This window comes from Lepisosteus platostomus, chromosome 12, assembly GCF_059453375.1.
Source record: "Lepisosteus platostomus isolate fLepPlt1 chromosome 12, fLepPlt1.hap1, whole genome shotgun sequence".
Classification (NCBI taxonomy): Eukaryota; Metazoa; Chordata; class Actinopteri; order Semionotiformes; family Lepisosteidae; genus Lepisosteus; species Lepisosteus platostomus.
The window spans coordinates 5,081,683-5,102,499 of NC_142622.1; the positions used below are offsets into that span (position 1 = coordinate 5,081,683).

At 37.3% G+C, this 20,817-nt stretch overlaps 1 protein-coding gene across 2 annotated transcripts in view; it reads right to left on the bottom strand.

Moving 5' to 3' along the window:
- vps50 (VPS50 EARP/GARPII complex subunit) overlaps positions 1 to 20,817 on the bottom strand; it is a 131,481-nt gene that overhangs the window by 83,407 nt on the left and 27,257 nt on the right. For both annotated transcript variants that reach the window (XM_088600541.1, XM_088600540.1), the window contains exons 6-12: positions 15,954 to 16,024; positions 15,361 to 15,478; positions 15,115 to 15,150; positions 14,648 to 14,730; positions 5,039 to 5,081; positions 3,724 to 3,822; positions 666 to 806 (exon numbers count right to left, since the gene is read on the bottom strand). In XM_088600541.1, coding sequence (XP_088456667.1) covers positions 666 to 806; positions 3,724 to 3,822; positions 5,039 to 5,081; positions 14,648 to 14,730; positions 15,115 to 15,150; positions 15,361 to 15,478; positions 15,954 to 16,024 — 591 coding nt within the window. The remainder of the gene's footprint in view (positions 1 to 665; positions 807 to 3,723; positions 3,823 to 5,038; positions 5,082 to 14,647; positions 14,731 to 15,114; positions 15,151 to 15,360; positions 15,479 to 15,953; positions 16,025 to 20,817) is intronic.

Here is a 20,817-nt window from a genome sequence, read left to right on the forward strand (position 1 = left end):
GCAAGGTGAGCGCCCCCTGCTGGCCCCACTAACACCTCTTCCAGGAGCCACCATAGTTTTTCCCAGGAGGTCTCCCATCCAGGTACTGGCCAGGCCAGGCTCACACCTGCTGAGCTTCAGTGGGTTGCAGAGTGATATGGCTGCTGGCAATTGGGAGGAGACTACTATACATCATATGCAATCATTATCATTACAGAAACACCAGACCAATAAAGACCTTTTTCAGATTTAAGGTGCTGGGCAGTTACTACCTCTGTGGGTTCTGACAAAGTCCACTGGGTGGACTGTGGAAATACCATTGAAGATTTTGAATGCTTGACTTGAGGGCAGGTCCCTTCATAGTCTACTCTATTCAAGATCAAAAAGGTTTAGTTCTTTTAGCCAGTCAGTGTAGTTCTCTCCTTTGAACCTAGGATGTATCTGGTTGCTCTATTCTGGACTGATTCCAGAGCAACAATATATATTTTTATATTTATATTTTTATAAGTGTTGACCTAAAACTATACAAAAAGTGTAAATGGGTTCTTACTACTGCTTAGCACAAACACAACTTAAAATTATTTTTAAATATTTCAAATGTAGCACGGATAGTTTCAGTACTATAGCACGAGAAGCTCCCTCTTGACTGCCCTTGCAGTATTCACAGTGGGAAAATGGGGACATACCGTGCAGAGATCTTTGTACTGCATCTTCTGAAACTTGGTGTCTGCATTTCCTGCACACAGTTCGACATATCCCAGCACCACCTGGAACACGGTGTTGTGAATGGCCTGGGTGAAATGCATATGGAGTTGGTCCATTGCAGTCTGTGGATACAAAAAAGTGAAAGATAACTTTCTCCATCGAGATTCTTTAAACCGTTTCTTTTCTACTTTCTACAAAATACTGCCTATTTTTTTAATACTAAAGATATTAATTAATGATGAAATGCATATGTATGCTTATCATAAATTGTAAAAATGCATATACATAAAAAAGGAAAGCTATTTTAAAGTTCCTGATTAGGTGTTTATGTGCATTACAAAACATAATATAATCAAACTTTTAAGATTTTGTTGTTTGATGTTTTAAGATAATTTCTATTTCTAATTTATTATTTAAACAATAATAACACTTTCTAATGTACTGGCACTATTTCTGATTTGTTTGTTGTAGCTGCTGGCTTCTTGCCATTGAAGTATGCATTGTTTTTCCAGTATACCTACATCTAAAACGGAGTATTTAAATTAATAACAGTGTGACGCGCTGCGCTCAAGCTGTCTAGGATGTACGGAGATTAGACACTAACAAGATCAGCCCTGGCACTGACTGAGTGTCAGTGAGTGGCACGGAAACACAAAGAAATAACACAGCAACAGCTCACGCTCTGCCAAGCCACCTTAAAGTCACCGCAGAAAAGCTCACACATGCCTAGAGCCATGTTGTGGGCAGGCAAAGACACAAAACACAAAGAACACTGATCTCCTCATATTCCTTTGCTTTCTTTCGGTCACCTTTGGTTTTCATCACCTTCCAGGAAACAAGTACCTGTTCTTTACTGTCTCACAGCAATCTAACACAGGTAACTGTGTACAGAGGAACCGGCACACTTTAAAACAGAAAAAAAACAATTCCATGACGAAATGCATGTCAAGAAATCAAAATGGTCGCTTAAAAATAATAGCCAACCTTGAGGCCAAGACAGGCCAAGCATTTGCATTTCAAACGTGCTATACATTCATGTGTGAATTCCCACTTAATAAGGTTTTAGCAGGTATGCCTGAGTGGGATTTTTCTAATAAAAAGAATAGTCAAGCCAATACATGGAGATCTATTTGAAGCCCAGAAGAAAACATCTGGGCCTACCTGACATCTGCGACCCTGAACACGGCCTTCAAAGTCACCATCAACCGTGTGTAACGGACCAAGCATGGCTGTTTATTTTTTATCAATCAACAGCACAACTTCTTCATGCCTGAGTCTTTTTTCTCACGAAGCTGGACTGGTCTTGGGTGCAAACAAACAGGTAACGGATGTGAGATCGTGTGCGATAAAAAGAAAAGGACAGAGCGTTGTTCAGATAAACAGCACAGCTGCTGGCCATTGGCAGTGGAGCACTTAAGGCAAATGGATGTATTTTTAATAGACAAATCCAAATTACTTTATTTGTGAGGAAGACTCAAGGTGAAATAGACATCTTTCAGGCTTTTAACATTTAAGACAAGAAGGTCAGCATTTATCATCTTGAAAAAAGGGCAAAGAAAGCAGAGAGGAACATGATAGCACTGAAAACCCAGCCAGCTCCTACGCAGCCATTAGCCAGCACAATTACCCAAAAGTACCCTAAGTAACCTTCTGCATTGTGAACTCCCTGTATTTTATTTCTGCGGCTACCTTTTAAGTGTTATTAACTAGAAAACAAATGTGGTAATTTGTTTCCAAAAATAAACACCCCATCCAAGACAACCTGCCTAAGGCTTCATTGCTTATTCCGAAACACTGACCACTGGATATAGATCTGTTTAATTAGCACACATTCTTATTTGAATATAACTGGTGATTTCAATGTAAGTTGTAAAGTAATACACATCTTACACTTACACAACAGCAAACATATAATTGGAACTGAAGGCACTTTATTTTAAACTCCTCTCCAAGATATTCTGATTGTTCTACGGCTGTCTTTGATCCTGACAGAGGTTTATACTGCGCCCTCGGTGCCACAGAGATTTTGTATGTCTCAGACAGTGATCAGCGCTGATTTGTCTTCACTGGAGAACATGAATACACTACTTTTATTTTACTTTAAGAGATAAATGAAGATGTAACAATGCACAGTGAAAGAAATTTAGTATTTCTGATAACAGCCACATTATTAGAACTGGTACCCTAGAATTCTTCAAGCAACTACTGGATGAGATCCTCAGATCAATTAGTTATTAAGAAACTAAATGAGCAAATTTGAAATCTTACTTATGTTCCTAATAATTGACAATTACTCCCACGTATCAGGACGTAATTTGGACATGCTCACAGCATTGTAGAAGAGTTACAATAACAATATCAATTAATACTGGACGAGTGCTCTTCCTGTTTGATTTTAAAGTCTTTCTTCTCTAAGAGAAGAAATACATGGCTGAAATGTACTTTTATAACATATCATTCACTACAGAGTGACACAGCGTTTGGCAGATCTTTGGTGGAATATACAGAGGGAAAGACTGATAGGGTTGGGGTAGTGTGGGAGAGGAGTTTGAGTGCTAAATAAGTAAATAATGCTCATTATGAGAACATGAAAACAGTTACTCTGCCTATCCCACCCATTTGGTAGAAAGTGGTTAATGATCTCATCCAGCCATTCTGTATTCCATATCAGGTCTATTATTTGTTGAAATATTACAATGAAAACAAATTTCTGGACAAAAAAAAAAACAATTTTGGAATACTAGGAATTTGTTCAAAATTTGGTTCACCAGCCAAAGATTCAAATGTAATGCACAGGTTTATTAAACTTTTCATGCAATGATACAGTATAAACAAAGGAAGTTATTTCAAACTAAACATTTACATTTCTCCAAATTCCTATGGCCTGTCATTTAATAATTAATATATTTATAAACTTCATCAAAAGTCTTCTGAAGCAAGACTCACATAATTATCTTAAACAGGAAGAATCCATTAAATGGCACAAATTGACACTGCAGTAATAGTTATTGAACAACTCAGCTAATGGCAACAACTCACTTGCGTTTTTCCCAGGAGCGTATAAGCCTGCTGAACTTTGGTATAATGAGTGACGTCAAAGTGCTTGCAGGTTTTCGACAAGGCAACATCCAGTTGTTCCTAAAGGGAAAAGATGGGTTAATGAAATAAAATAGGTAAATATGGGAAAAATAAAAACTGTATTGCCAAGGCTGCAATAAACAAAGATTTCTTTAACATCGCCCTTTTCAGGGTGCTAACAATGCAATCAGTTTTCTTACATATGATACGTTAAAACTTTGTGGAATACCTCTCCCTCTAACAGCCCACAACAGTCAAGATGTCAGTAACTGGAAAATCGATACCTTTGAAGAGGTGGAAAAACTAAAAAAATGGAAATTGTTGCATATTAATAAATTACTGATAAAAGAAATCTCATTCTTTCATTCCGTTCTTCCAAGTGCATTAGCCTGGAGCCAGTAACCTTGAAATCTTCAGGACAACTACTTCAGGAACTTGAAATTACAGCGTGCTATTAAAATAATGGTAAAGTGCAAAGACACTTAAACTGAAGCAAACTTATTTCCATTTTTCTGTGATAAACTCTAAATGGAAGACAGGGATGAATTATTTAACTCTCAAGAAAAGCGTCTCGAAGAAGTTGGTGTACCTTTTCCATTTCGCCTTTTTATTTTAGGTCTCTCAATGAGAATGAATGATATATTAGTCTACTGAAAACAATGAAGGGAGGTCTTTGTGTGTCCAGGGAGTTACACCCGAGACCAACTTCATTTTACATCTGTAGCACGAGTTACAAAGCACTCAAATGTAAAGAACATCACTGCTGACATCAGTCCCATTTTTGTATTATTAGACTTTAATACAAGAAATAATTTAAGAAAGGAATAAAATACATGGAATTTGCAAAGGAAAACATTATTGTGAGGATTATGTAAGACTAAATGTATTGGAACACTTGTGTAAGCTTTGAAAGAAAATAATAGTAGCTGCATGCCCTGCAATCACATTTACTGAACAGAATAATTTAAAAGATAAATTTTTCTATCACCCTATACAATTTTCAACTACACCAAGGAAACTCTTAATTTGGTTTTGGATTTGTAAAAATAGAATAAAGCTCTTTCCATCATTTACCATAATTTATTAAAGATAATCAAGGCTCATCCAAAGCTGAGACATTCAGAATAACCTCAGTTAATATATTCTTTTAGCCTTTCAGGAGTACTATAAAAATAAATGTTTTTTTTTGTAGAAAAGGGTTTAAAAATAAAGGTCTTCCCCACTGTAGAGAATTTACACTGAAAACCTGTCATTTACTCAATCAGAAATGACGTACCTCTATTTGCTCCAGAGTGTCTTGCAGCTTGGAATTTAATTCGCTGAAAGAAATAAAAAATCAGTTGCACAACAACAAAACATCTCTATAGTGCTGACTCCTATTTCAGTACAGCATTTTAATTCAAATCAGGATTCAAATACTGTTTTTTATAATCTACTATACGTTTCATTATGAATTAATTGCATTTTATGCGTCCAGATGTTTTCTGTACAACTTAATACAGCTTATTTGCTGTGCAATTGAAGTAAACTTCCCACTAGATAGTCTGAACACAAGCTGAGCCACAGTGCCTCACTGTTACAGTCCTTAGTTGGAGAGGTTTTTTTTTTTTCCTAATTGCTTTCTCCTCTTTCTCCAGGTGCTGCCAATTAATAAATTAGGCAAATGAGGTGAAAGCATTTAAAAGGGGAAAACGAGACTGCAAACGGGGGACCCTGAGAGATCGGAGATGGTGAAAGAAGATAGTTGAGTGGTGTGTTTTAGGGGATGGGGAAAGACATGCTGTGTTTCTTTTTGCTTTTGTTCAGGTTTGGTCAGTTAGTTCGTGTAGACAGGGGTAGAATGCGGAAGACTTTTCTGGTCCGGACTTATTGTTTAGGAACGACCACTTCTTTTTTCAATGTTCTAGCCTATCTAGTTGTTTTCTTTTATAGTCAGTAAGTTTGCCTGGGTTTTTTTTTGTTTTTTTTTTTCCGTCTTTCCCCTCCCGTTTGGAATACGAACGTTTACTTCTGGTTTTCTGGATTTTTTTGGGGTGGGCTATAATAAAATTAATTTGCTTTTCCGGGGGAATCCGACCTCACGGGTGAACCTTTCTGTTGTGGCTTTTTGGTAAAACCCCAGATACATTTTTAAGGTCGTGACACTCACAAAAGTGTCTAGATTCTTGATAAGGTGTTACATTTTGTGAAATTATACAATACATTCACATTTTTACACTTAACATTTTATTCAAAACTAGAATGCTCAAACAGTAAGACTGAAGAGTAAGATGCTACAGTAAATGTCAACAAAAAACAAAGAGAAAAAACTGAAATATGTTGATTGCATAGATATTCAGAACGCAAGATATTGAACTCAATATTTGGTGGAAGCATGTTTGACAGCAATTACAGCTCCAAGTAATTCTGTACCTAATTTGCACCACAGCTTTGTGCAATTATGGCCCATTCATGGCACATTTCTTAAAACTTTCTCATGCTGCTTAGGAATCACTTATGGACAGCAGTTTTGTTAAGTCTTTCCACAGAATCTCAATAGGAGACTTAGATATGGCAACTCAAGGTCAGTCACTTTCCTATTCATAAGCTAGTACAGCTGTAGCTATAGCCTTGTGCTTTGTCATGGTGAAAGGTGAATTAATATACTGTCCCTGTTTTAGGTTTGAAGCAGGTTTTCAAAAAAACAAACTGAAATGTGGTTAGCAGCTAAAAAGTAAGCATTTAGTCAAATAATTTTATTTTCAAATCCTGACTGTTCAGTAGACCTGTTACCATAGTGCCTAGCAGGTATTTTCTCAATATACTTTGCATTGTAATCCGCAAATTAGTATATTCACACTACACATTGATTTGGCACAAGAGCTACAGTGTATTGCTGGACTCCTTTAAGATCTTAGGAAATTCTTGGCAATTTCCGCTGTTTCTTTAAAGCAAGTTTTAGTCAGATTGAAAGGACTCACGAGAGTGCACATGTTCTTAATTACCAGTTTTAATCTCCTTGACAAGGGTTCTTGGCCATATCCTGTCTAACTCTTCCAGTTCATACCCACCTAGTCCTGGCTTAATCACTGTGAATTCTGCTGCAACTCTCCCAACAGACCCCAGCACTTCCTCAGTTAAGGAATAGCCAAAGAACTGAAGCACCATGAAAAAGAAAAGACTACACTGCATTAAATTGCATGACCTTTCCTCAAAAATAATACTTTAAGAGTGATTTTTAAATCCAGGTCTCAGTTGTTAATCACAGCCACAGTCTATTTTGCTTTTCTTTTTGAACTGCTCAATCACAAGACCTTGCACCCAATCTAAACCTGAAGGCAAATCCTTGAAACATAACTGTTGTGTTTCCAGGCTTCATTTTTTATGATTTGAATCAGTTCAGGTTTTCACTCTTTTAATTAATTTTTATTACTGACAGCTTCAAAAGTGTAAAAATAAGCACAGGAAACTCAAACTTAACACTAGGGGTGGAAGGACCGATTGGCTATAGATCGGAATCAGATGATTTCCGTTCTAAATACGTGATCGGCCGATGTTCCTTTCATTTGGCCGATACCGAGAGCCGATCTATGACGCAAAATATTTGAACCCAAATTTTGCCGTGTGCCTTGAAATGAAAACGTCATCCGTCTGACAGTTTTTTTTTAAATATCTTGATCTAGATCAAGTCAATGCTATATGCAATGGTTGTAAAACTCACATGTCTCAAAGAATTTTAATACAACTAACCTGATACAACACTTAAGAGCACATCACCCGACCAGGTACAGTATCAGAAACTAGCAGAGCTCACAAAGACGGATAAGGCTACATCGGCATTTACACAACCGTCAGTGCAGCCGACATTTGAGAGATACCAAAAGTACAGCAGCAATAGCCTGAAAGCAAAAGGAATCACAACCAAAATAAATAAATTTATTGCACTAGATAACCAACCGTTTTCAGTTGTTGAAGATGTAGGATTCTGCCGCTTGATATCTCACCTGGACCATCACTATGCCATTCCCGGTGGGAAATACTTTTCAGATTATGGTGTTTGATTATCTTCATTAGATAAAAGAAGTGTTAGACTGCAGCTTGTTACTTCATGTGAGTTGGGTGCAACAATCGTTGTCTTACTTGCTACAACAATTCTAGCTTATACCACCTTTTGTGTGGCTGGATAGTAACACACCAGTATATAATAACATACCAGTAACATACAGTATATAAATGCAAGAAATCAAAAACAAGGGACCCACTTAATTCACGATTGAAGCTGAAGTGTAGTCCCCATCGGGGTGACACTATACACAGGCCTCCTGCCCAGCAGATCAGTAAGAAGTCACATCAAACTACGGACATAAGGGTAAGCAAACAAGACCGTCTTGAAAAATGCAGTCACGGCTTCATTTCCATACAAAATTGAATTTATCCAAATCAGAAGTCCCCTTGTGTCTTGCCCTTGCAAACTGCAGGCACATACTGTAAATGGACCAAATCTGTACAAAGCCAAAGTTAAAAATGCTGCTTTGCAGCACTCAGAAATATTGTTTCTCCTTGTAAGCAGAATGCTTGGGTAAAACAATATGTGCAACTTAATTCAAAGTTATGCTCTACATTAGTTTGACTTCATTCAGAATACAGTTTTCAGTATTGGCCACCATAAAAAAAGGATATTGTAGAGAAAGTGTTCAAAGAAGACATACAGGAGTGATTACTGGTTGCAGGGGATTGGCATACAAAGGTTTCAAATCTCTTCAAATCAAATCTCTTCGGTTCAGAACAAAGGAGACAGAGACAGATTTGATCCACGTATATAAAATCCCAAAGGGTTTAGACAGGGTCAATGCAGGGGACTACAGTACTTCAGACTTCAGAATACTAAACAAAGGCATTAGGTTACAATTTGAAACTAAAAGAAAACTTTTTTAGCCCAGAGAATACAGAACACTGCTCTACACAAACAGCTGTAGGTTTCTTGAATAGACTTCCAGACTAGGTGGATGTGGCCCAATGTCTGTGCTTCTTCAAGTTTGGCATTTTACACCCTCTAATTGGCGGCCTTTCTAATGTTTATATAAAAAGTGAGAATGTTGATGTGCTCCTCGAAAGGCTCCTGACCACTGCAACGTCTTTAATTTCCATGAAAAACTGATCAAAATCTGTAGCAAAGGCTAAACTTTACAATCGTCAGCAAAACAGAAACAATTCCAGTAAAAATGCACACAATCACCAATATGCTATACAAGACATAAGGCTATATAACAGCCCAAGCCTCCCAATTTCCTTTTAAAGAGTGACTTAAACATTACTGCTTATAACTCGGAGTTAAAAGAGGACCTGAATACCTTTGGGCTACCTCTAATTGCTCTATCACAGACTTATCCACAGCGTCACAGTTTTTATCACAGTTTCAGGCACTATCTCCCCCCTTTGGGTAGAGAAGGTGTGGAGCACACTGAGTATTGCAGCACTGCAGTCTGGTGCAAAGCCAAGATTATATACTTGGAGCAACCGAGACATCAGCCAGCAAACTGCTGGGTGACTCATACAATTCACCGTGGGGAAAAAAATCGTATAACTGTATAATTTTTTTTGCAATGTAGGTGTTTTGTTCTGTTTTTATTTGTAATAAATCAGGCGTTTTAATCTCAGTAAAAGACTGACAGCACTACTATAACCTGGAAAAAGTTAAGACAGAGTGGTGGTGCTACGCATTAATTGACATTTCTATGTCTTCTTAAAGGTCCAGTTGCAGAATACAGTATGATGTTACACTTCACTGTGTTGTGAAAGCATATTATAGCATTCTTGCAACTACAAAATCATTCTGACAAGGAAAATGTCTGAAGTGCACAGAGAAGTAAATTCCAAATGTTTCACTAATGAATACAAAAGGAAAAGCGCTTACAAGGCCTACTCGAGCTGGAACGGTGTTAATGGCATGACATTAAAGACTAAAATAACAGATCTGTACCTTATTCTACACATTTGGCTCTTAGGTTTACTAATCTGATGTGCAATGAACACACTGAAAGTCTTGTGGTAAGCGCCTAGGCATATGTTCTTCACAAACAATGAGTCACAAGTCAACTTTAATGAAAGTCTGACCATTAAACTGATAACAAATGATGTCTACAAGATGTCTCTACATGAACTTTTTGTTATTAGTGGGCTGAATGTGAAAGGAATGTCACTGTGCTATCTTGCCCTACAGGTGCTTAGCCTGAATTTTCATAGTTTAAAATCAGTCAACTTAATGTTTTCAGAGAGTCATCAGCATACATGGGGTTACATTCCTGAATCTGCTACCTAACCCCAGCTCTACATAAATCACATTTCCATATTTCACTGTGCAGTACTCATAAAGGACATTCAGTACGTATTGAGCCTTCAATAAACCTGTTCATTTAGGAAACGATTCAGTGTGTATTATACATAAAACTATAATATTTATATATAAAACTATAATACTATAATTATCTATTAGATTAAAAAAACTTCACATAAAAAAGAATAAGCACAATAATATAATTAATTGTAGCATTTTACAGAGGTTGATACTGTGTGTAGCAATACAGGCAGAACCTTTATTGCATGTTTTGTTTCTCCACAGGACCGACTACTGCTGAGAGGGCGTAGCTTTTACAGTTGGTTTTTTTTTTTTTTTTTAGAGTTCTACAAGTTGTCTAATAGTTGTACTGAAGACGTTCAAGTTAAAGAAAAGTAAACATCACAAAGTCATTTTTCTAATAACAGCCCTTCTTTGAAAACAGTGTATGTAATGACCCTAACATCTACAACAAGGCTAAGCATTACAGACATTTGCATGTAAAATTACAATATGTGCACACACAGTATTACTGTGCATTATTTAAAAAAAGTAATTTAATTAAAGAAGACAAATGTTTAAACACAATCACAGAATGAATGTAATATTTATTATTAGTACATACCTTAACAGATAAAAGGCAATACTTAGAGGCAAGGTTTTTTTTATTGATCTATTATCCACAAAATTAAAGGTTCTTCCATTTCCTCTCTGCTTAATTATAAAAGTTGATTTCAGGAGAGCAGCTCCTAGTAGCGTCATGCTTTATTCATTCTTTGTCTATCACAGTGGCACTCACCACGGACAACAGCAGCCCAAGTTCAAACGCAGTCTTTGATTTCAGAATCACATTTCATATCTATTCAATCTATCCATTCTTGCCTGTAGCTTAATCGTTTCACACCGCGTCTTCACTGCACCAGTATCAATTTTCACATCAGATTTGCGCTTGCCGGCCATGGTCAGAGTAAATTCACAAGAAAATATCAAATCTGTGAGCTATAAAGAACGCACTGCTGATTACAGTACAGGCTGAGTGTGTTTAATCACTGCACATTACTACAACAGTAGTGTTGAGTACGCTACTCAACAGTGAGTAGTTTTGATTTACATATGCCACATTACTGTTTGCAATTCCATTATTTACTTCATATTCATTATAAGATGTGCAGAGATCAACTGGATGGTGTGCACAAACGGGCAAATACAACACATTATTTTTAGGGTAACCTGTGCACTCTCACAACCTGAGACTTAAGCTCCTGATCGAGCTGGACTCTGGCGCGTCTTGGAGGTCACAGCATCGACCATCCATCTCGGTGCGCCAAACCAGTCAAAGGGCTGCCTGCTAAGCGAAAGCCAGGAGTTTCATTTCCATTTTCCCGTCACGGATTTCTCTTGTCCCTGCCGTAATTGGGAGGAGGCATCTGGCAGACTGCAAGCCTTTTTTGTGCAGCTTCAGACTGCTAAGAGTAATAATCCCTACCTTCAATCAATATCAGCAGACAGCTCCTAAGCAGGAGTTTATCAGCATGTAATTACCCCACAAATCGAGGGAATGATCACCGCAGTAAATCGCCATCAAGTCAAACTGCGAGCAACGTGAGAGCTCACTCATTCCTCCAGAACCAGAGCTGTCACACACTTTACTTTTAAGGTACTATGTTGAACAGTATGGAGGCTTACAATCATATCAATACAGGAAAGTTTTTGTTTTTCTTAACAAATAGCTGATGGGTAAAAGTAACCTTGCACTAGTACTGGCTTTACAAAGAGTTCACTGGGGGAAAAGAAAGTTGTAATGAAAGCGGGGAGGGAAAATGACTGTTTACTTCAAACAAACTCACTGCAATTCCTAAAAACCGATGAACTCCTCCCAAACAATTCAATTAGTACAAACAAAATTATCTGACAGCTGCAACAATAGAACATGGATGAATTGTCTTCATGCATTAGCCAGTAATGTACTGACACGTCTATTTACAAAAAGAACCACTTTAAAATTATATTTTTACAGGGAAGTAATATAGTAAAATTGTATACATCTGTAATTCCACTTATTCAACAACACTTGTGTCAAATGATCACAAATATCAAAACAAATGTAGAACTAGATCCTTTCCACTGAAAGTATGAAGAGCAGATCTTAGATCTCATGAGTATTTTTTGTTTATGGGTACAAAGTCAGAGTATACTAAAGCTTTATTTAAAGTTGTAGCACATACAAAGAAAGTTAAAATCAGGGGATACGCCCACTGCTTTGCTGAAGGCAGTGATTTGCATATCTTCCTAAATCTCTTCACAGTGCTTCTCAAAGCTTCCTTGGGATCCAGAGTGAAATCTCCAGGCATTAACGGTTTTGAGAATAAAATGCAACATAATTTCCAGGTTATGAAAGAATTCAAGTTAAATGGAGCAGTATAGTTTTCTGGAAAGAGCACTTCTCGTTTCGTTTGAGTGTGCAATCCCAGAATGTTAGCACTCAACAAATGAAGTACAAGCCTGTTTTTAATTTAGTGGGCTTCACTGACATATTAAAAAAAAATGAGTGGGATTTTAAGAGCAAGAAATAACTGGATTCATGGGTTATTTTATGAGCTGTATGAATCTAAATCACAGAAACAGTAAGAGGTGTGACATACTCCAGTGAGGCATATGCTACCTGCTCGAGAAACTGCCCTGTAATAGGTATACTGACTCAATGGGTCACCTAGGGTGAGTCTGAAAAGACAGGCCAATAGAACATAGCATTCAGCACTCAGACACCATCTTCTGAAAAGAAAGGCTAGATTCTTAAGGTGTCATTAATTTCAGCGACGTATTTCTCTATGAGCACCAGGACCTGCATGCGTCATCAATTATCCTGCCTGACTTCCTACATTTCAGTTCCAATTTAAACAATTTCATGGTGCACCAAAACAACCAAACCAAACGTGCCTCTTTTTTTTTTTTAGAAACACTGTTCTATGGATCACAAACCAACTCTATTCTGTATCAAGGCTTCAGTCACACATGGAGGACAGAGTGGCAAAGACCTGAGACCAAAACAGGAAGATAAAGGAGGGAACCGCCTGCAGTAGACTGATACTAGAAATTAAAATTCAGGGCACGAGAGTGGAGTAATCATTAGGGCTGGGAGCCCCACACTGGATTATCATGGAATAAAATCCTGTATGAGACAGTGTCATTATGCCTTTAAGGTACTTCAGAGGGGTCTAGCAAATACCTTGCTTTATAAACTGGGTTAGTTATTAAATTTCATATTATTGAAAATTGATTATTGCTACCCCATTTAGTAATGTATTGATTAATGCTCTAGGATAAAGGATTCAATTAAAAACTAAATATAGAGCGTCATAAACGATTTACTCTATTGTATATACACCTACAGAGAATTATACGTTATTATACGTATATAAACTTTAAACCGAGAGGCTCCTTGGTTTACTAACACAACGGAAATGCTATAGAGATCTCTGCAGCGTAGTTCAGTCCAAAGTGTTGAGCGATCTAAATGTATGATTTTATACGTCATGTGATTTTGTACTTCATGTTTCTGTACATGTCATGTAACTGCATTGGTATTGTACTGTACTTGGTAGCGACAACCAAGGAACTGTTTATAGGTGAGATAGTATTACAAGGTTGAGAGTTGCCGAGGAACGTGTCTCCATAGGATAAATGAGGTACCAAATTATAGTCCTTTTCATTCAATGCTCCAGGTTGTTACTGTAAAAAAGAGTTTTTTCTCAATTGACTAATCTGGTTAAAGGATTACATTTTTTTAATCAACATGTCCCTGCGTCACTTATAACCCCAATTAAACAATCCACTTATGCCATCTGTCCTGAAGGTACCTCACTTCTACCGTTAGAGAAATTTAATTAAAGGAGCACGATACCCTCTCAAACCAGTCTGATAAAGCCTTATGCAGCACTAAACAATCAGACAAGTGAGGCAGAATCTCTTGGGGTACTGACAAAATTAATTTTGAAAACCGGTGCAACAGTGAGGGAAGGGTCTTTTAAGTTCTCAGACATTTAAAAAACACCCAGCTTATGCCTGCTGTCAACTTGAAATAGGCACAATTATGAGCAGTACATGTTCAGTGGTTACAATTTCCCATAAACTTTAGTTTTCTTATACAATATTCCATGACATATTAATCAGTAATATATTTGGCTGTGTCTTCGGGAATAATACAGAAACCCATACTTACTACAGTTTTCTTAAGTCCTTCAAGGTCATAATTAAAATGGTGTTGATGTCTAAACCCTCAGAACGTAATGCTCTAGTGGACAGATAAATACACCTCACCTTCAACACATTTTTACAGCATAGTTTAAAAGAATGCCTAAGGTTATACTGTATATGCACACATTAAATGGCCCTTAAATGTACACTTAAAACAGAATAATGATGTGCACATAAACTGAAATGTTGAGTAAACATAGATGAAACCCAGCAGCCATGCACACATAATGCCAGTTGTTCAGGGTTCAATTATGTTTGCGTGCTCAAGGCAAAAAAAAAAGACTACTTACAAACACAACAAAGCACAATATACAGTACCTTATACAACTGTAGTGCTTGAATGTGCTAGCAGCCTTCTGGCATTCCAGACACAACTGAATCGCTCCAGGATAATCTTCTTCCTAAGACAATTCACCATAAAAAAACTAATTTTAGTGGAAAACATAGGATTTCCCACATACGCTATTACACAAAACTATTTCATAATTGTCAGATATCATTAAGATTGCATTTTTTAAGTTCTGTAAGTTTACTTCTAGTTATCTGATAACAGTACTGCCAAAGGGCCATGTATATTAAAAAGGATGTAAAATCAGATCCTTGTTTTAAAACACAAACGAAAACATCAACAACAGTGTTTTAGGAGACATCTGTTATGAAAAGTTCACCTCCCCCTGCTGCTTCTTGAGAGAATGTCTTCATATTCAATCTACCACTGCACAGCACCGGGCTCTGGTTTCTAACCAAGAAGAAAAAGACCTCTGAAGGGATACCTCCACACTCACCTCGAGCATTTCACTTAACCTCACATCTGTTCTTTGCTGAAAAAGAGAAAAAAGCAATAACTTGAGAACTGAATATCAGACAATACATCGCAGTAGGTTAAAAAACAAAAGGATGACTTACAGCTGCCTTTTTCGGATTTTAAACAAAAGAGTGTAACTAAACAACTAAAAGCAAATAAGCCAGTTCATTTTGCAAGTACAGGTGAAGCACAGTTCTGTGGGGTGGATCCATTCAGAAGACATTACCAGTGTTTTTATTGTCCTTAGCGACTTCAGCAGCCCAGTCAGTAACTGCCTCCTTCGCTGGTTGGCCAGAAGACCAAGGCTAGCTTGTGTGAAACCTTCCTTGGCAAAACTTAAGTGTCTGAGGGAAAAAAATAAAACTCAACTGATTTTACTTATTACCAATGCAGGTATTTAGTTATGCATATATTACAGTGCAAAGTATACATTTCTCTACATAGCAGGCAAAGACAAAGCTGAAACCACAGTAGTTATCACTGAAAGAATTGCAAACCACTGAAAATAAACTGCAATAATTATGTTCCAATAGTTTGTTTAACCACTCAGCTTTCATCAGATAAGCATATTGTATTTTACAAAAGATATATCAATAGCAGATAACATGATCATCAGCCTCAATCATTGTACCTAAATACTTTCAAATTAACTGCATCATTTGCTGCCACAGGCAACAAAATAAGATAACGTTACAGACTACAAGTCTATTTATCTCCCCTACTGATACCAGAAACTTGGGGGAAAAAAAACCTTGGGCCATTTCAGTTAACTGTAGCACCGCCAGTGATAGATGAAGTTTAGAACCTATTGTCATTTACCTTCTTGCATTTGTACAGATGACAGCTGCCAGCTGAAGGTTTGTCTGTAAAGAAGTGACTCGTTCAAGTTCCTGCAAAGAAAAGGTTCTTCATGATTTTTCAAAATGCTGAAGAAAGCATTGAATAATGGGAAATAAATTAATATATGCATTGTACAGCTGCTTCCCGACCAAATGTTAATTCAGCCATCAGTGAAAAATAGTAAGGTCAGCTGTACTGTTTCTGATGCAGTCTCAATTGATTAAAGCAAACTTTTAAATGATTTTTCAAAGCATTCTGTCTAAACTATTACACAATGTGCCTTAGAAATATGCTTTCACAGGGGACAGCTTCATGAGAGATTGCTCCACACTGCTAAAATAACTGGCTGTCTTACCATCTGTTGCTTCCGTATTCACAACACGTTTATAACTAAAAACTCCGAAGATCATCAGTGACCACTCCCACCCAGCTTCTCCCCTGCTTGAGCCTCTTCTCTCCTAAAGAAGGCTAAGATGTATGAAATCCAGAACAAACCAGTTAAGGAAAAGCACCTGCCCCAGAGCTCCTCGGTCTCTTAACTCAACAATGTTCATCAATTTGAGGATTCCTGCTTCACCGTAAGGTGTCTGAATTTGTATATGATATATGTATTTAACTTGTCATTTTTCTCTCTCTTCTTGTATTTTGTCTTTTTTGTATCCCTGCTTTTTTGTGCACACCCAAAAATTTGGCTGGGTTGGTTTGGCAATAAAGTAGACTTTAACCAAGCACCTGAAATCCGGAGATCTCACCCCTTAAACAGCTGGAGCCACTGCAACACGCACATCAGCCCCTCACAGCTTATCCAGACTGTCATCACAACCTCAGCTGATGGTGATGCTGCTCTAACAATGGAATAGCACTGGGAAGCAAACCTTCTGAAAAAACCTTATAGGACACAAGCTACTGTGCCATCCTGGTCAATCTGTTCTTGCTATGGCTGCTCACAAAGGCCCAGTACTGTTTTTCACTGGATGGTTCTTGGGATGCTGACCACCTGGTACATGTATACTTAACCAACTTAGAAGGGAATTGTTTATACAATATCAACCTCACTCATTTCAGATCCTTAAAACATACCTACCTCAGCAGTTGTATAATCTGGACAAGGCTTGTGGACAACCAGGAGTTTTAACAATCCTTGAAAAGTATATCATATCTATAACAATCACCACCCACTGCAAAACAAGGTCCCTATTCCTGATGTTATTTAGGTCAATCATAGGGAGTTACTATATTATAACTATATATATATATTATAACTATATTATGGTTATAAAACTATACAGTGTACATAAATTGCACCCTGGGGATGAATAAAATATTATTAATAATATTAATGCCAGAATAAAATCTCAAGTTCTCACCTGTCATAAAATAAACTTTCATTCACGTAAATGTTTATTTACAAGTGTTTGACAACCTAGGAAATCTTTCAAACGATCACAAGAAGAAGAGTGAATGTCTGCACTGACATACGATATTGTTTGCACAATCTGGATAATAACCCTACAGCCAGGTGTTGTTGTTTCCTGCTTCCTCCACCCAGAAAAAGCTGAGCTTTCCATGAACCTACAAAGTTGTCAATGAGCAATTACACTGGCAAGTTAACATTCTTTGTACTTAAAAGCTTTTCATGTTTGGAGCAGGTCATAAATCGAATACCATGGAATCACAAAGAATAGAGCAATTTCACTGTAAGATTAATTTTGCAAAAGCAGGAACCCATGACTAATTCATATACAACTGCTCAATAACTTAGCAAAGTGAGTAAATGCACAACCTTCAGAACATGAATTATTGCAGACTGTAGCAAATGTTGTTTTCTATGAAATTTTTTAAAAAATAAGGAATTGCAGTTCCATATTTTATGGGTATATTACACAAACAGCCTAATCTGCTACTTGTACACTAATAAAACATGAAAGCAAAATGCAAGTTCTGGGGACAGAAGGAGGGTTGTAGTCTTTATGATAAAAGAAAACCCAGTACCTTTCTCACCTCCTCACTGGCACAAAGTTAAAGCAAGGTTTACATAGTCTGCAGCTAACCAGCAAAGACTGAAGAGGTTTATCCTATATTATTATAATATGCTGTAACTGCTCTTTTTATGCCCGAATTCTCTTGACTGGGGTTAGACAAACTACTGTTTAACATCTATGGTTTTTATTTTTAAAGAACCAGCAGTCATGTACTTGTGGCAACACAATTGCACAAAGCATACCTACTGTAGGATCCTAACCTGAACTGAACAAAAGCGCATATTCAGAAAGGTTCAAAACAGTATACTGTTAAGAAACAAACTTGTATAAAGAAATTTGTAATATTCAGTTGAAGACAATTAAAAAAATAAAATGGCTCAGCTTCAATTATACTTGAGAGAATACATTTCCATAAATTGAAACACTGGTTTAGTGGGATCTTCTTTCTTCACTGTTCTGTTGCCCTGCATTGTAAGTTATTAAATTAAAAATAAAAAGGCAAACAACATGTCAGAATATAAAACTGAAAGCACACAATTTAAATCAAAGGATGTTATGTGAAAATTGTATAACGCACTAAAAAAGCCTCAACTAGTTACAGAAACTGTATTGTTGCTCTGGAATCTGTCCTGAAAAGAGCAACTAGACACATTCTGAGGCTGAAGGGACAAGCTGGAGGAACAGAATCTCTTTAGTCCTGAAGAGAGGAAACGATGCCTGAATAAGATCTTTGGAGCAATAACTACTAATTACTGAACAGGCTTCTTTCATTTGTAACCTTACTGTATTTTCAAATAATGTTTTACTTTTGCCTAAACGTATGTTCTTATACTGCTTTACCAAACAGAACAGCAGTTTACCAAAAAAAATTCAATGTAACACCAATCATAACTCTTGCTCACGCACTTGCTCAGTAATATTCAGTCTAATAAATGCCAGGTCATCTATAGTACAAATTTAATAATACATTAGCTGGTCCATAGTCTTTTCCTGATATTGTTTCTTTTGTAACCTGAACAAGAAAATGCTGACATGACTCTTTGATGTGTAATGCCCACGGCATTAAAGAATTACTGCTTCTACATAGAATATAACAGAACCAGCAACCTTAATGCATTATTAAAATATAAATATTCCATAAGATGCAGCTAAAAGTGTTTGTAATACTGCTTTCCTGTGCAATCCTGACAATAGTAGAGAGTGAATAACTGTAAAAGGAGTCCAGTGGATTCAGGTGTGTGAAGCTCCAGTCGGAGAGGTGGAGGAGACCAGCAGGCTAACAACAGCAGGAAAGAGGCCAAGCTGCACCTCTTTCCTGTGGCTGGCAGCCACAACTGGCAGCAGTGGGTTGGCATAGGCACTTGGCGCAAAGGAGGGAGGGCAGTGGGTAAGGGCACCAGTGACTCCTAGGCAGGCCAGGCGAACAAGGTGCTAACTCCAAGATGTGCCTTAACTGCCATGCCCGTAGGAACCTGCAACAGACTCACACTGTTCCTGTTTGGCTGACTGTGAAGAGCCAGCTGGCAGGACTCTCCCTGTGCAGGAGGCAGCTTGTCTGGCGACACCTGGGGGTGAACACTAAAAGGGTAATCCAAGCTAGGGTTTGCATGTCCTTCAGTTAGACCAACACACCTTTTGTTTAATTCTTTGTCGACGAGCTCCTATTTAACTATTTAATTAAAAGAGTGTGCAAAATTCTCAATGTGGATGTCAGCATGTACCTTCTGTGCCGGTGTTTAAAATATTCCTATCCAATGTCTGCCCTTTTACATTCTGCGTTTAAATATATCGTGTGTCCGTATTCTAAGCGCAACATTCACGGTAACAAGTGGTTGACCAACGCCCTTGAAAATTGTGATCCTGTTTCAGATCAGAGTAGACCACTACCGTATGTCTGCGGTGCACTATGAATGGCCATCAGTTCATGTACTGTGACTCCTTAATTTCCCACACCCACTAAACAAGAGAATTACGCTTTAAGTATTCAATACAGGGTATGACTAGTTCTCTAATACACACAATCATAAGAACACGAGAAAGATAAAGTAGGGGAGACCATCTAGCCCATCTGAGAGTTTGTCAACAGTTAATCAAGCTTAATTTCATATTCCCAAGCAAGCTAATGAGTACCAGCAGCAGAGACACTCAGTAAGATGACAGTTTCATCATATAACAACAAACAAGTAAATGAACACTCTATAAATATATGTAAAATAAATGAGAATTAAACACTAAATATTTTAAAGCCACTGTTTTGCAGTACTGTGGCATTTTTTATCACTAAGAGTAGAACCTGTCAGTATTTTCACTATACAGGCTTCAGCAAACTTTGTAGCTTTAGTGCCTTAAATTGCTTTTCCCCCTCATCTCTAGATAAGCATTTTGTCATCCTGTGAGATTTTGCTATCACTAAATGAAATCTTCCACATGGCTTTATTTTTTGTTTTTATTTTCTTTCAAGCATCACATTGTAATTTATTCGGTTTCAGACAGAATCCTACAACGAAAAAAGCCAGAGAAACTACTGAGGCTTTCAAGACTTGCAATTGGTACAGCACTTCTGGATGCACAAGCTGGTCACTGAGTCCAGATATACTACATTCATACATTAATCAATTGAATGACACAAGAAAGCATGAACATCATTTGAAGTTTCTCATTAATATTACGTTCTGCAACCCTGCTGCATTTTGTATATCCATGCAGCAGAAAAAAAACACCTTTCTGGATGGAAGAAATTATTTTTTATCACGTATTGCTTATTTTAATCTTTAGATGTTAGATAACATCTTTTCACACACTTGGTTCTTACTGATTAGCATCAGCTATTATTTTGCATATTACATGGCAAAGGCTCTCGG